Raw genomic sequence first — 17,074 nt, forward strand, 5'->3', positions numbered from 1 at the left:
GCGGCCTCTGACGCGACTCCCCAGGGCAGGAGCCGCCCGCGCCGTGTCCCCGCCCCCGTGTCCCCGCCCCCGCCGTGTCCCCGCCCCCGCCCCGCCCCTTTGGGTGTGATGGGGCGGGGCGAGGGGCTGGTTGGGCCGCCCCCGTGGCCGCTGTAGCAGGAAGCGGCGGAGCGCGGCCGGGCAGCGCCTGTGGAGCCGGTGGCGGCGTCCCCGGGGGTGCCGCTCGGCGCCCGGGAAACTTTCCGGGGGGTGGTACCGGGGAGGGTCGCGCCCCTCGCCGAGCCGGAGGGCGCGGAGCCGGGGAGGTTTCTCGCTGAGTGCCACCGGGCGGCCCCCGGCTCCGCCCGCCGCTGCCGGGAGCGCCGTGCGGGCGGCGGGGGCGGCAGCACCGGGTGCCGCGGCCGCCTCCGCGGGGCGGCCTGACATGAGATCATCGCCGCCGGCGGCAGCGGCAGCATGGCCTCCGCCAGGAGCGGCGGCCGCGCCGGGCCGAGGGACGAGGAGGCCAACGGCGACCTGGACCGCTCCCTGCAGCAGATGCTGCGGGCGATAGCGGAGGAGCGGAGCCGCGCCGGCCTCCGCCAGGAGATCAGCGGCCTCGGTGAGTCGGCGGCCGGGGCCTCCCCGCCGGGCTGGGCGGGAGCGGAGGGGCGAGCACGGCGCCCCCGGGCTGGGCGGCCCCCGGCGGGAGCGGGGACCCCCGTGGCGGCGGGCTGGGCCGGGCTGCGGGCTCGCCCTGCGCAGCCGGCGGTGCCCTGGGAACCTGTTGTGTGTTGCTGTCACGGGGATGGGCCCTTTTCCTTCCCGGGTCCCCGAGAACCGGAGGGAGTAGCTGTCTGCTCCATTGTCTGAAATGCCCTTGGAGGAAAATGGTCAGAAGACACGACGCACATCGCCCCATGTTTTTCTTCCAAGTATAAACTATGTATCATCTGCTTTGGAATCGAACGGAGCAAATTTTTTGTTACTCTTGCAGTGCATGTGAACCTATGGCTCTCAGATGATCTCTGTAGATTTTTTTCCTCTTCTGAGTCAGATACCTCCCTCCTCTGAGTAAATGACTTCACGCCGCTTGCTGTAGTCTAGTAAGCACATAATGTTGTGGCTCTTGCTGGTCAAGTAATTTTTTTAAAACCATGGAGGTTTTCTTTAGCTTTTTGGCTATCTTGCTTGTTTGCACCTTGATCGGAGCAAATTTTATATGATCTGTATTTAGCTTTTGGCGAAGCTTACGCATTGCAAAATAGAAGTTTGAGGTTGAAATTCAGTTAGGCAACGGGGTGGTTTTACGTCTCCCTTCATCAAAATCCTTTGCGTCAGGAAACTTCTGGCTAGGCTAATGAATAGAAATCATTCATTTTCATGTGCAACAATAGAGATCATAGACAGAAGTTTTTGCTGTGAGAAATGTTGTTGACCTTGTTCAAAACTTTTGTATATCCTGGGCTGGACCTGTGCTCTGAGGTGATGAATGCCCAGGGCTTTAAATTATGAGCACTGATGTACAATATTTCACTTGTTTCTTCCATGGGGCCTTCATTAATGGCAACTCCTTCTTCAGCTCATATGTAAGGTCCCAAAAATTTCTGAGTTTTCTTTAAAAACTCAGAATGAGGTTTTTGTTCGGCTTCTACTGGCTTTGTGATGTGGATTGACGTGGCGAATCTCTTTGGTTCTTCACCTGACCTTTATGTTTGGTTTGCCCACCAGTGCTTACTGTGGTCTCCCCAGGGAGGAATGGACTCTTACTTTTTTATTTTTCCCTTGCACATAACGAGGGCTTGTGCAGACAAAGAGAAATGATAGTCTTTCTTGTTTCTTTATGCCTTTTTCTAATGGGATTGGATCTCCAGGCCTTACTGTGGTGTAAAAATGTTACAGGGCCAAATAAAGTGTTGTGGCAAACTGTAATCAAAACAGGAAAAAAACCTCACAAAATCTAAATGCCTGTGAGATTGCATTCATTGAAAAGCTGTTGTCAGCTCATGTTTGGCCGTATCATGTTTGAATGAAAACAAAGACTCACAGGTATAGAAGTATCACCATCACTTTCTGTTACTGAAATTTGAAAAGGAGAAAACTGTGGTGGCTGATAACATAGAAGTGCTTCCTCTTTGCTTGTGTTTGAACACATCCACAGAAGTCATCATGAAGAGTTCTTCTGCATAACTTTGTGGTAATCACACAAGTAATCACAAGATGTTGTCCTTTCAGGTCTTCGTCTGGTAGAAGTGCTTAGCTTGTTGTACTGAAGGGCTGATCCTGGCTGTGGAGATTTGCCTGTGGATGCCTATACCCGTGTGGAAATAGGTTATGTGTCGCCACAGGAGTGCCTCAGATGTGCAATTTTTGTATCCAGGGAGCAGAGCTGAAGTTTTAGCTGAAAAGACTGTCATTTGCCAAGCCAGTATGCCTTTCCCATGAGTGCAGTGTCCTGCCCGTGGAGAGGTGCCGTGGATCTCCTTACTCTGGACAACTGTGGGTGTGATGGACCTTCAGCTTCAGTGGCTGTGGGACAGTGTGGCAGTTTCAATACAGAGAGAATCTGTTCTATGGTGGGTATTTCTGAGCACAGTTGCTGAATATCAGTTCCAGCTGGCCCTCCCCTTGCTAATCCCCAAGCACTGCAGAGTCACAAAGCGGGACCCTCTCAGGATTAGGAGGTTGTGGACTCAGGTTGCTATAGGGACATCTAAATTGTCACAGCATCTGACCAGCTTATTTAAAATCTGTACGTATTATTAGTTAACATTTGGGAGGAGCATACTGGGAAGCTTCCTTAAGGCTTATGAGACAGAGAACCCCTCTGTGCTATAAATCTCCACTTTTGTGTATTGAAGGATTTTCCAAAACCTTCACTTCATTGTGTGCTGCATGTTGCTTAATGTATAACATTGTCACTCCCAGTTAATTAGTGTTCTTTTTCCCTATTCTGTGACTTATTACTAGGGAAGTAAATAGTTTAAATGCTTCTCTTGGGACAAAACCACTGAATTTTTAGAGTGGTGCTCAATAGAAATTGTAGATGAACAGGAGGTTATCGGGTGTAATCCTATGACTTGGCATATACACATGTGCGGACTGCACTAGCGTGTGCTGTTGCAAACCATGCAACATAGACTATGCTGGGCACTAGCAGCACAGCAGACGTAAAGGCTTTTCCTTGAGTTCAGTACTCATGAAAGGAGTCACAGTCCCATATGGGTTCTAGGTGGCTAACACAGAGGTTCCATCTGCTCTTTATGCCTGGGGGCTGTTATTCAAAAGAGTCCCAATGATCCAGCCTGTGACACATCACCTGCTGGTCTGCAGGACTAGCACACCAGTACTAGTTTCATATTAGTGGTTCTTTTTGTAATGGCCAAATCCTTTTCAGTAGTAGATTAAACCTGTTGTGTGCTTTTCTGAGTGCTCTTGAAATCAACTGGCAAAGACTTTGACTGTGTTAAATTCTGGGTTTCCCCTCTTAACCCCACAACAATAAAATGGGACTCAATGGGTTATAACTTGCATGGCCTCTCTCCTTTTGTGTATTTTCTTTAAGCGAGCCCCTACTCTCTAGCCTAAGGAGAAAATTGCTATTTTTGCTGATGCTGAGTTTTGGTGAAGGGAATTGCATTATTTCAGGAATATCACATGAGCGTTTAGACAAGTATTGTCCAAAAATGTCTATACCCTTCCATGGGATTTTCTATGTTGTCCTGTTTGTGTAATATAGAAAATATAGCAAATCTGGCATTGTGCTTCAAAGTAATGATTCATGTGTGACTCTTCGTCAAGTTGCCTGGGGGGAAGGATGATGCCTCTCTGAGAAATAGTCTCTGCTGGATGTTAGTGTCATCCACTTGTACAGAGTACACACTGGTGTTGTGCACAAAGCTCACTCTGAAATGCTGTGTGCCAGAACATTGCTCTGGCAAAATAGTTCTCCTTTTGAGGGAATGACAGACTTGCTGTATGTCTCCTTAGCCAGGCTGCACATAAGGCTCTGAAGTTACCTTTTTGGCCAAAGCCCTGAAGTGGGAAGGTTTTATTTTCGATTGTGCCTGAAACTACTGTGTAATGCTGTTAGGTGCCTAAGTTCCCTGTGTCCTTCTGTCCTCCAGCAACAAATTGCTCTGCCTTTAGTGTATGTGGCACAGTGTGCTTGGGTGGAGCTGTGACTTTGTGCGTATTGGAACTTACCACGAGTAAGAAAAACCAAACAGGTAGATCTGAATAATGTGTTGAACAGTAGCTGGTCAGTAATGGAGATGTGTAGCCAGGTGAAAGGTGAAGTGGTAAGGGTCCTGGGAAGCAGGTGGCTGCAGGAAATTGGGAGCAAACCAGCTGTTGAAAACTGCTGCCACCAGGCACTGAAGGTCTGTAATGGTGCTGGTCATAGGTGCTGGTGGAGAAGCTGGACTGTGCAGAAGGCCCAGTAGTCTCATCAGTAAGGAAACGCGTCATCTCTTTGGGTTCCTAGTGGTAGAGTGTCCTCGTATTTGACCGACTGTTGATGAGAGGAGGGCATACTTGGCATAGGGACAGCAGAAGGAGGAACATTCATCCCTAAAGTCTGAGGTGTGCTTGGACTTGTTTGCACCGCAATACACCTCGGGGCTTGTCATGTGAGTAAAGGCAGTGAGATGATTCATGTGCCAAATTATCTTGATGAATAAATCCTGGAAATAAATAGGTCTCTAGCCTTCCTGAGAGAAGGAAGGGTGAGGTGGCATACAGTAAGTGCTCATGCACGTAAGTGTTGCAAAAATGTGATGGAAACATAAAGACCCCAGTGGGAAAACATCAGTAGAAGAGTAAAGAGCACTGGAAGAAATTTTCAGAAAGCGGAAGAGGTTAACATGAAGAATTAAAAAGAAGAATTAGTAATTTGGATTGGAAAGTACTAGATTCAGGCCTTAACTCTATCATAGTGTAATAACTTCTAATTAAATTATAATATTCAAGAAGGATATATTTGCTTCTGTGAAACTTTGAAGAAAGTGTAGCCGCTGAGTAAGTGGAAGTGTCTGCTGAGAATTTGCTGCAGTACAGAACTGGTTTGACAGGAGCAGCTTTCATGCAGAAACAAAACATATTCTTCCTTGATGGTTCTTTCTGGAATTAGTTCAGTGAGTTGTCCAGTCAAAGGTGAGAAACTACAAAAGCTGGGAAGCTTTGGTTTTTTTTGATCTTTGAACAACAAGAAGGTGTGAAAATGACATCTGTCCTAACAAAAACTTGAGGGACATATACAACCAAATTCACTAACTATGGGTAATGTCTCCTGTAATGAGTTAGTTTAATATACAAATATGTTGATAAATTTACTTTCTTTTCATTCAACACATTTAGAAGGATTTAATTTGAGTGTAAAATGCAGTTTTTATTACTTGTACCTTATTATTTTTAAAAATTCTTTCGGCCTATTTATAAAATGTTTTGCAGCTAATTAATGTGAAATTCGCAATAAAAAATGAGTAATCAAATATTGAAGAGAAACAAAAATACTAATTTAAGTAATTTATAAATAGTAAAATAAAAAAAAGTTTATACAGTAGCTTCCTAATCAGTAACAAAATAACAAAAAATTCATCACTGCATTCCAGCCAGGAAGAGTCTCTATTTCTTTGCAGAAGAAGTTCTAGAAAGTACAAATGCAAAGCAAGATCAGAACAGTTTATTTAAATCAAAGTTAAAGCAGGTACTTTGAAGTCAAAGTGATTTAACCTCAGATTTGTGTCGGAGAAAGATAAACAAATAGCAAAGAAGTTCCAGTGTGAAAGTGGGTATAGTGTGATGTTTTTTTAATTTATTTTTTTTTCTAGAGCTGGAAGATGTTTTTAAAGCTCCTTTTTTTTTTTTTTTTTTTTTTTTTTTTTCCCTGGCATAGAAAACTGTCATGGAGAAATTCTGAAATCAAGTCTGCATGTAGACATTTGATGTGTAGTTGAGTGCTTGGGTGGGGTGGGATAGGAAAAACAACAGCTGGAGCTACTTCTGAGACCCAGTGGGTTCGGCCATGGGACAGGAACATGTTTCTGCCTGTCCCGCAGCCCTGTGTGCGGGACTGATGGAGTCAGGGCTGTGCTCGCCGGGTGCTGTGAGGGATCTGTCTTGCTTTCTATCCCAGCAAGGCGCAGGGGCAAGGAGCAGGGATGGCCGTCCTAGAGAAGAGTCTGTGGTGCTGGTCTGGGATGAGCCTCAGCAGCCAGTACTCATGCAAGGAGAACTGTTCGTACTCCAAAGATACCAGACTCGGGCAAGCCCAACGAAGGGTAATTTTGGATGCTCGCGTTGGGCCTGGAGCGAGTAATTTTAAAACCAGAGTGCAGTGCCAATTTTTAAGGTAATGTCTTTTGCTGTAATGCATCAGTGAGAACAAAGTGAGTTGTAGGCAGCTGCTGGGGAATTTCCTTTCTGACAGGGCCGTGCTCGGCGGCATGCTTTCTGTTGGTGTCGCGGAGCAGAGGAGAGGCTGTCATTTTGCTGTGGTGTGTTTCTGTGCTGTGGTGGGGGCTGAGAGGGGGGCAGATGGGAACCTCACCCTGGGGCTGGGAGGCCTTGTGATGTCGGGATAGGATTGTGTTACAGGATTACAGGCAGAGGTAAATAATGATCTTCATATTAAGACTGAAGAGAAAATAACTGGTGTCACAAGGACTATTGAGATCTTGTACCCTAGGATCCCATCCTGCCACTTCTGCAGTCAAGCATAAGGTATTTAGGAATATCCATGTGGGATCAAGTCATGGAGAATGGCACGGGGTGAACTGTAGGGCTGCAGCCCTGCAGGGTAAGTACCTTTTTTTTTTTTTTTTTTTTCAATGGTTCATTTAAAATTCCATTTTTGTTGTTTATTAGAACCTTGTTTATGCTTTGTCACTAATGGCCTGTCAGACTTTCCATTACACAGCAGTGTTTTCAGGGGATTTGTAATTTGACTATGAAGGTTAGCTTCTGTCAGGAGCTTGATGGACATCATCCCAGACCAATAATATAATGTGGTCTGTCTTCTGTTATATCTTTTACATATTTTTTTGAGCAGTTGGATTATTAGTTTATTCTTTCTTTTTAATGGAGATGAAGCTTTATGGGATTTTTGTGTCCTGCTCAAAAGTATCCATGTTCAAATACTAAGAGTCTGGAAATGCTGAAGTAAGGAGACAAGATTGAAAAAAACAAAACAAAACAAAAAACAACAAAAACCCACTACTAAAACCAACCAAACAAAAAATGCAAAATCCCACCCCAACAAAAAAAAAAAACCAAGCAAACCAAAATACCTTTCAGAACATTTTTGCCCCAACTAAATTAGCAGTTTAGTTTTAATATGAGGCATGCTGCTGTTCATTTTTGGATGCTAGCAGAAGTTGCTGGATCCCCAATTTTTTGAAAATGAGAGTCCCTCAGAGCCGACTTATGAATCTGTAGGGCTGACAATGGGAATATCAGCGTATTTTAAAATACCCATGTCTTACATATGTAATGCTGTAGTTCTAGTTGCTACCTTAACTGTTTGGTTTTGTTGTTCTAGCAGTATACTCTCTAAATAGGGTACTAGTTGCAATTTTGAAGTCTGTGTTCTGTTTTGAACTTGAAGATGGATGGGAGGTCTGTCTTAGGGATCAAAATACAGTTTACCTCTACAGTTCAGGGTTGATCTTTTAAGGATTTAACAATATATCTGGTTGGATTCTTTCCAAAGAAATGAAAAATTGAATTTCCTGAAGGATGAAGCATGTTGGTCTCCACTCCCGTTGTCTCTGTTCAGGGTACTGATCAATAGAAAAAGCTCAGAGGATGCAAACTTTTCAACAGTTGAAATCCTCAGTTTCTTATGTTCCAGCTACATTTTGGGAAAACCAAAACTCTGCTGTTGAATAGTTAGTAATAATCGTTATAAATAAGCTAAGTAGGATCAGGGTAGCACCCACTGATGTTGAGAATATACCGTGAAGTGAATGATTAGGTGTAAGAAGGAAGTCTATACAAAATCAGTTCATGGCCTCAGGAGCCCACTGAGAATAGTGAAGCTACTTTGTTCTAGTAAGTATTCAAAATAATGTGAAACGAGCTGCTTTTGGTCTGTTTGCAGCCCCTTGGGCTGAACAGGGTGAATGTCACAGAATCAAGGTTGCTCTTTTTTTGTGTGTATGATCCAAAATAATGTATTGATTACTTTTCTCTATGCAGGAAGTAAAATATAGCCATGATACAGAAACGCCAGATACAGCATCATACTGCTCCTTTAGAGGAGATGTGGTAACCTGGGCACGCTTCAACAGCAGTTCTGTTGACTGAAGTTGATCAGATGCAACAACAGTCCTAAGTAATTTTTTTTCCCCCTGAATTCTTACTGTTTAAGCCATGAATACTACGTGCAAGGATTTATAGGGTATTCTGCAATCCTGTTTTACAAACAAAGCTTTGAAACTGAAGTCTTTGCCACTTTGGTTTGCCTGGTCTCTAGTACTGACTGTGTGCTAGTATTATGCAGAAGTTGAACCCTGAAAACAGTAATATTCTTTATCTTTCTTCTCTGGGGGTTTCTTAAACATGTTTCATTAGGAGTCTCAAAGTTAAATCCCTTTGAGGTGAATATATTGTTTTGCAGGTAGATAGTGTGTTCTGACATGAAGAGCAATTCCTTTTGGGGTCATGTCCTTCCTGCCACTGCAGAATGAAAATTATGGCTACTAGTGCTGGTATTTAGGTGGTATCTGGTGTTTCAAAATATTCTTTGCATAATTTTCTTTCTTACAACTGGATCTGTCAGAAAGCCTAGCACATGGTAGGTAATCAATAGTCCTTTATGTTAGGACCAATTTTGAAGCATTCCAGGATGTTTCCCTGTACAACAGCGTGCTGGATGCTCAGGAGTGCGTTTGGGGCTACCTAATCTGTATATAAACCTCTTATGGGAGGTTATATTGTCATACTTTCTGTCTTTCCCCTTTAACCAGGTCACGCTCAGCGAGTCGGGCTGAGGCTGCCCCTGGTTTTGATGTTAGTGCTGGGATGGTGAAAATCTTTATGGCTCAGCAGCAACCTAGCTTTTTGTAAGCTACCACACAGAGGAGAGAGGCCTTATATCAGCAAATGCCAGAGGCTGTGTCCATGCCTGGATTCTTAGTTCCAGGGGATTTGCATTAGGCATTGCTATCACTTTATCAACCCATTGGGGCTGCAGAATGTAGGGTCTTCTGTAGGAACGTTGGCAGCATTTTGCCACTTGAACACATGGGTGATGTTTCCCTTGATCAAATGGATGTGGAAGATACATTACTTCTGATTATCTGGACGTAATATAGAGAGTTTTAACTCCAATCTTTGTCTAACTACGGAGCTTAGATAAAAGGGGTAAGCATGTTGGGAATTATTGGTCCTGTCTCGCAGGGCTCCATGTGATCAGAAGGAACTTGAGAGATGGATTAAAATGTCAGTGAATCTTGAGCTGTCTTTGCACTATGAAGAGTTTGATTTAATTGCCTGGAGATGCTGAAACATCATCAAGGTGAGGGAAGTGTTTTGAAATGGATATATAGTGTTCTGCGAAGAGCTGTGAAGTATTTTGCAAGAAGTTTATTCCTCTGCTTTTTCAGAGAACAAATACAGTTCTTGAGTGTCTAGCAATGCTGTATTTTCAATAAGGAATATGTTTACTTACCTGCCTTAAAGGACCGAGAGGTGGATTTAAAATTTCCATAAAACTCAGCTATAACAGTACACAGGGAGTTTAGTGTGATTTAAGTAATTGGTCTTGAGGAGGGGAGTTTATTGCCTCATAAGGGTCGCTTACACTTAGTTATTACCTGATCTCATCCGTTCAGAAACAACGCAGCAAGGTTATTGCAGTATGTCTTGGAGATAAACCTCCGTGTAAACCCAGCTGGCTTCCTAAATAATCATGATCCAGCTTTTTATATACTTTATAGGACTGCTTAACTACTTTTTTTCCTTAGTTTTAATGAGAAGTTTAATTCTACCTAAATAATGAAGTTCTGAATGGATGACCTGTGTTTTTCATAATAAGGCTAACTAAAGTCAAGTCAAAGCATCATGTGAATTGTTAGTAGGCCACGTTTCACATGAATAAAGGGGAACTAATTTCATCCTCTTTGATCTTTGATATTACAGGCATAGACTACGCTATGCTGTGTTCTGTGGTCTGACTTTTCAGATTAATACTGTTTCATAAGCGTTTTTTTTTTCTCTCCTCCAAGTTAAAAAAGAAGCAAAGGTTTAAAGGTATGCATTATGTGCTTTGAGGATGCAGGTGCTTTAAAAATGTTCCATGATCAGAATATTGACTATGAAATTTTTTACTTTCTTCTACTCAACATCTGTCAGGCTAACTAATTTGGTTAAATGCACACACACACAAACACATATATATATATTTTAATTCAGTGCATTGAGCCCATGGCAAGATAAAACTTTTTTTTTTTTTTTAGTGGAGGAATGATACCTTTTGTTTAATATTTAATTGCACATAGCTGCTCCTAGAAGCCACTGGGGGGAAAGTAGCTGTGAGCCTAAAATGAAATAGTAAAAAAGCAGGCAAAATGTAAGATCCCAAGTATGCTGTTCGCCACTTTTAACATTTTACTGGTTTGTATTTATTTCTAAAATAACATTTCTAGGTATCTCCAATATAAAGAGATTTAAAAATTTGGACTTGCTTGGAATCCTGACTTGAAGCTTGCTCTAATTTTTTGCTCTGAGGCTTTATGACTTGTCTTCTGTAGATGGTCCTAATGATATAGGTGTTGCACTCTGAGCAGGCTGGTGTCCCATTTCTGGAAGCTGTGCATCCTCTGCATGAGAGACATACTGCTCTTTACTGTATCCTGGCCAGGAGCACTGCCTTCAGCTAGTGATATTTTACGGTCATGAAACTTTTTTCAAGTGTTGCCAGGGGATAGAAGACTGTCATCCATCTGATGCTTGCTTGAGGCTTTGAGTCCTTAGTCAACCTGAGGTTTTATCATTCATTGTTCTTTTTACTGGATGTTTCTGGCACTACAGAAGGAGGGGGAGGAATGAGTCACTCTGAACTGGAACATGGTCGAAGTCTATAACCCTGCATGCACGCACTGAGGAGGGATATACCAACCATTAATGCTGAAATTCCGAGATATATTAATATAGTGTCTGCTATTCTGTGTATTTCTTCTGTGACTTTGGGAAGTTGCTGGCACTCTTTGCACCTGTGTTCCGCATTTGGTATTGGGGAAACAATAAGTCCTTACCTCGGAGGGGAAAACTCTCTTATGACTGGTGACTCTACTGATAAATTGGGGACGAGGGATGAGTGGGAGCAGAGAGCTCCATCCGTAAGTGACATCCCAGAGGAGTGGAATAACGTAGCCAAAGTGGAGTACATCAGGGAGAGCATGGGTCCATCCAGTGCGGACTGCCCTCTTCAGTCCTGAGCTTGTTAGTTTGGCAGAAAGATTGAGCAAATGAGAACAGCAAAGAAAACAGAAGACGCCAGTTCATGTATTGCAGTGTATTTTGCAATACATGTTAAAAACAAAACATAAAAAATGTAATGCAGTAATTTAATGGCTTTGTTCCCCATCTGAACAAAACCAATGCCTGTAAATAACATAAATCTTGCTTTATTAAGTAAACCCATAAACACAGAGTTGTCTGTGGGATTTTTGGGTCAAAACTTGAATTCTGAGGTCCTTCCTAACCTGAATTATTTTATGTACCTGCCAGCAATGAAGAAAACTCTAGGTTCTAATTTTTCATCATGCATTGTTTTGAATGGGGCAAAAGGGGGAAATCGAGCATAGGCATGTCCTTCTTCTTTTTACTTTCCTGGCAAGAATCAAAAATATTTCTTCTTCAGCAAAATGCTGTGGAAAAAATACAGCAATTAAAAATATAATGTTTACCTTAAACTTGTTTGTGACTGTGTCTTAAACCTGAGATTGGGGGTGGTGGTGGTCGTGTCTGAAATTTACAAAAGGACAGGGACAAACTGGAGTTTCTGTGACTGTGTCTGAAGCAGTTGTGGGTCTCTACCAAGTGCTTGGATGATTGAACGGAAGGATATTAAAATTTGTGTTCTTTACTTTAAAACTGTAGTGGCAACACCAAAAGGTAGTGAACTATGTAATCAAAATCACAGGGGAGGGTGTTTGTGAGCCCAATGGTGGGAAAAAAGCACAAAAAGATGTTTCCTTTTTGTGCTTTTGCTGAGGCATTTTTAAAATAAAACCTTTCTTTCTCAACTCGCGTGTTCCTGCTTGAGACCTTGAAACTGATTTCTTAACAGATAAAGGCTGTAAATGTTTCTGGTTTTATTAACTGTATTTCATAATGATTTTTGTAGTCTGGAGAAAGTGTCTGGTTGAGTGTGATGTGGTGGGTAGGAGAGACCCAGGGAGGGAGGCAGGGCAGGAGAAACAATTGAAGTGTCAAACCATAGTCATGTTGTGGGTTGGAGGCAAAAAGCTAGGAAGTTTCTTAAATATTTAGTCCAATATCATGTTCACTGGGCCACTTTACTATCGTACACCCATGCACAAGCCTTCCAGATCTGTAGGGATTTGTACCTGTGCAAGTCTCCAGTTCTTCGGAGAAATTGGAGTAGTGGTGCTGGTTACAAGTGGAAAGGGATGGCATGTTTTCAGCAGCTAACATGTTAATGGCAGGCTAAACCTACCGTTTTGCAGTAGCAAAGTACAACATAAGCTTTGCAGTAGTTGCTCTCTGTCTTAAAGGGTAGGGTGCTGCTGGCTTTAGAGCAGTTTTGTGTTTTCTGACTGAAGTTTGTATGTCACAGATGTTATTAAAATTCTTTTTTTTTTTTCTCCTTTCTCTCTTGTAATCAATAATGACTGTTTTGCCAGGGAGCCAATTTTTCTTGTTTTCAATTGTTCTGTCATGAACTAAATTAAAATCTTGTGCTTTACTTGGGGCTGTCAAGGAGTGATACCTTTCCTCGCACATATGAGATGCCTGCAGCACAAAAGGCTCGTGTGCTGTCGAGGGGATTGATGGTCTCCAGATCTGCAGTTCTGCAAGCTACATGCAATGTCTACAGGTTGGCCTTGGACCGGTTACTTGTCCCTTTGATGGTTTCACAGTGAAATGATAAACTGTTAGAGGAAACTTTTTTTCTTCCTTGTATGAGCGTGGTTTGTTTAAAGAGAGGGACCTGCTTTTGCAATAAGAGGAGGTTTCACTGGGATGTATGTGAGTGGGCAGGCACTCTTCATTTTTATTTTTAGCTAAACAGCTGTATTTATTATCTTAGAAGCCTGTCATAATAATAATGGAAATGCTAAAGAGAATGCTGCCTAATTAACTGAACTATCTAGGCACTGGCAAAGACGTTCAGTTTGTTGGACATAGCATCAATTACCAATTTGCTTTAGCCTGACGACTTTAGAAAGCCACCCAAAGTGGGATTTTTAAAGGGCTTGTTTTTTCAAGTACCACCTCCTTCTGTAGACTAGTCTTCTTATATATGTGTGTCAAGTTGGGCACCCAGTTGAGAGATGCAGTGTCAAACATTTTTTAAAAAAAATCTTGGCCACAAGATGGGTGACAGTGTTGGTTGCCAGCTTCTAAAAATGAGTGGGTTTGTGGTCTAGAAGGTAAGTGAGAATTACGGTTTCCAGTGCAAAGTTGCCAAGTGTTCACTCGGAAAGCTGCTGCTGCTGTTTCTACTTAGAACAAGGAAAACGGAATTTGGAAAATGCCAGTGTGTGATAGTAGACGTGTAGGAAATAGCTCTGCTTCCCTGCAGACTGCTGTTGTAATAATTACTCTTCTGCCTTGGCAGCATGACGCTAAACTAGCAGCCCACAACAAAGACGAGATGCTAGGGGAGGTACATACATGAAAACGTAAGTAACAACCACACTAAAGGTAGTTTTGTAAGGCTGGAGTTCTTCCAAAATGCAGTTTGTTGGCTTTACCTGATCTGCCACAATAGTCTGTCAAATAGTGAGTGCTTTGACAGTGGTATTTATTAAGTGTGAAAACAGAGCCATTGTATGTCACAAACTTACAGGACTAGCAGTCTGTGATCAGAGTGATTGCTTTGGCAGAGAACAAAAATAGCATGCATATATAGCGTTGAAAATGCACGTTTGTCCGGTTACAGACAAGTTTCTGCGCTCCAGCAGTGCCAGCATGCTTCATAAATTACTAAACAATCTTTCCAGATCGGATTTAGGTGTTGGAAATTTTGGGACTGTTGCTGGGTGATCCTGGAAGCAGCAGTAGGGAATGTGTAACCATTTGTCCCTCTTCCACTGGGTTTAAAGTGGTTGCACCCAGTGAAATCAAGGTTGCCTCTGTTAAGGGAGGATGTTTACAACTGCACTGAATTCCCAGTTATGTCAGTTAGGAAACGCAGACGCTTTCTGCATTAGTTTCTTATGTGAAAGGCACAACGAGATTGTTCCTCTGGTGTTATTGTAATGAATAAATTAAATCTGTGGAAGTGATGCTTCCGTCCCTTGTGGAATTGCACATGGGTTTGAGTGAGGTTTGGATGCAGCTTCTGGGGAACTGAACGATCATGTGCTGTGAGGCTGAAGTACAGCAAAGTAGCTGATGACAGTTGGATGAAAACGAGTTTATTATTTCTGTGCACCAAAGTTCAGTGGCTGATAACTGCATCCTGTTGATTTTGTTGACCCTTGCTATGATTAGGTATTTAAAGTAAACTGGCAGATGCCTGTAAGATGCTGTCTTGATTTGGTGTTTCATACTGACATATAATATTTAATTATTTCTCTTTAAATTTACATCTAGGATTGCTCTGTCTCACAAAATATTTTTCAAGTTATTTATGGCTCAATTTGAATTCCACTTTGTCGAAGTGGGTATTATAGATGGTGCACAGTAGTTGATGCTTTTAAATCCTGTGGGCTTTGATTCATTTTTAAGTGTTAACTAAAATGATGGTTTCCACAATGCATGTGGTAACAGAAGAGTGAAGACTGACAGGAAGAGGCGTGAACTTCAAGAATACATTTTACAGGTTTTTTTCTGGAGGAGGTTGTGTTTTGTGTTCTCAGCCATGATGATATGCAGCAATCTTCTGCAGCAGGAGAAGAACAAATGCAAATGGAAATAGAGAATTGAAACAAATATGGATGAGAGAAAGTAAGGTCTCCCCCACCTTCCCCTTCTGAGTAATACAGAAACCATCCCAAGGAAGAGAAAGAAGAAAACCACAGTGCCCAAGGTCCAAGCACTGAGACTTCTTGATGCTTTTGTTTGAGTGAACAATTGTTTTCTTTTGATATTTTTCATTTACTGCATGAAATGCAGTAACCAATAAGCAAGGTTTTTTTTTTTTTTTTCAGGATGGGAGAAATCAAAATAGGGTCCAAACTTGAGAAAGCTCTAAAACCCCAGCCACACTTTGTGGCTAGTGTGCGAACTCAGGTGTGTTCAGTTATACCTTTCTCTGTCTCTTTTAGTTGTCCTTTAAAATACTGTACAAAGACTTGCATGTCCATTGAATTGTGGCAATCAGCATCAAATGTATTACGGTGCCATAATATATGATATTATGTGGCTGTCATGTGAAAATGAGCATTCAACTTGGCATTTGTTTTATTAAGTGCAAGTATTCATATGCTTAGAATATGCTTTAGCATGAGTTGCAGGATCAGCTGAGTTGTTCTCTTCACATGACTTCCACAAAAATGCTTTGAGGAGTTGGTCTTAAATAATGCATGAACTTGTGCTAGACCTCTACAAAGGTCATTCTGTTTCTCACAGTGAGAGAGAACAGAGTGAAAACAAGTATGATAAAGGTGATCAAAGTGGTAGGTGGTATATGAAGCAGAAATCAAATGTTCCAGAAACTGAAATTTTCTGAGATGACCAGAAGTACATTAGAAAACAGTTGAGGACATAGGTAAGATGTGTTATTGATATCTAGAGTGGTGAGGTGAGTACTGGGCAAAAAATCTTTAGTTTGGTAAGAAAATAGGAAAAAAAAAAGTTCCATCCCAAAGCTACCAAAGGATGTGTACCAATCTAGTATTTGAACCACAGTGTCCTTTCTCTCATAAGGTAACTACTCTTCACGGGAGTTCTTTGACTGGTTTTTAGCTGTTTTCTGTATAAGGAAATGCTCAGTTTGACCTAGAAAAAGCAAGTCAGTCTGTGGGAGAACTTCGCTTTGTGTTGTATGTTGTTCTCTGTTCATTGTACATTACAGATGTACCTAAAGCCACGCTCAGGATAACTTCAATGAATCACTTCTCTCTTGGGTGAAATCCAATAAAACAAACAGTGGAAAAGAATGGTTTGAATTCAGAAACGGCTGTACAAGATCTTAAGAGTAAGGATGCAACTGCAAACCATTTTGTGTTCGTTGCTTGCTCTTGAGTTCCAGGGGCATTCCTCGGGTGGGTGGAATTGTTTCCATTGCTAATGCAGTAGGCTTTGTGAATTTAATCTTGGAAAATTAAAACATATTAAACATTGAGCTTACGTTTTTCTTGGGGGTCTCTTCCTGTGTTACATATTGTTGATAAAGAGGTGTTCAAAGAGCTCTGGGCTGAATTTCCTTAACACAAAGCTGTGCAATTTCATACTATGGTTGTATTTTAAGTGTTGCCTGTGAGGGCTCTATTATACCCTCTCCTAGGCCTGTTAATGTGTCCTTTTGTACAAAAGGACACATTAGAAACGTTGTTTGTTGTTCCTGGCTGTGCACGAGGGTAGATTCTTTCTTCTCGTTCAGTTAGAGCTCTGCAATGAGAAGATTTGAAGAGCAGGTTCAAAGGAGAGCAGCAGAGGTGCTATGGGGATGCCTTCCATACAAGGGATGTTTAACTGGTAGGCTAGGACTTCTCAACCTGGAAAAGGGGTGCTTCAGGTCTTGTGTGTGATGGAGACTCATGAAGTGTGTGATGTGAATACAGTGTATAGGCAGTAAATGCTCACTGTCATCTTGTGGAGGAAGCCATTACACAAAAGTAGTAGGTGAAGAACACCACCACCACCACCAAAACACACAATGTATGGTAAGAGTTGTGGGGTTCGTGGTCACGGACAATTGTGTTGGTTGTAAAAGCTTACGTGGGTCCAAGGAGAA

General features: G+C 42.3%; 1 protein-coding gene across 4 annotated transcripts in view; it reads left to right on the forward strand.

The window, feature by feature from the left end:
• Positions 1–17,074, forward strand: part of KIAA0930 — an 82,081-nt gene continuing 65,007 nt past the window's right edge. Inside the window, exon 1 of one of the 4 annotated variants that reach the window (XM_080390821.1) lies at positions 1–601. In XM_080390821.1, coding sequence (XP_080246947.1) covers positions 457–601 — 145 coding nt within the window. In that variant the 5' untranslated portion in view covers positions 1–456. Of the gene's footprint in view, positions 602–6,166; positions 8,315–17,074 lie in introns of those variants that run through there. The other 3 variants (XM_080390820.1, XM_080390819.1, XM_080390822.1) reach the window with 3 other exon arrangements.

The sequence above is a fragment of the Falco punctatus genome (assembly GCF_963210335.1).
Source record: "Falco punctatus genome assembly, chromosome: 6".
NCBI lineage: Eukaryota > Metazoa > Chordata > Aves > Falconiformes > Falconidae > Falco > Falco punctatus.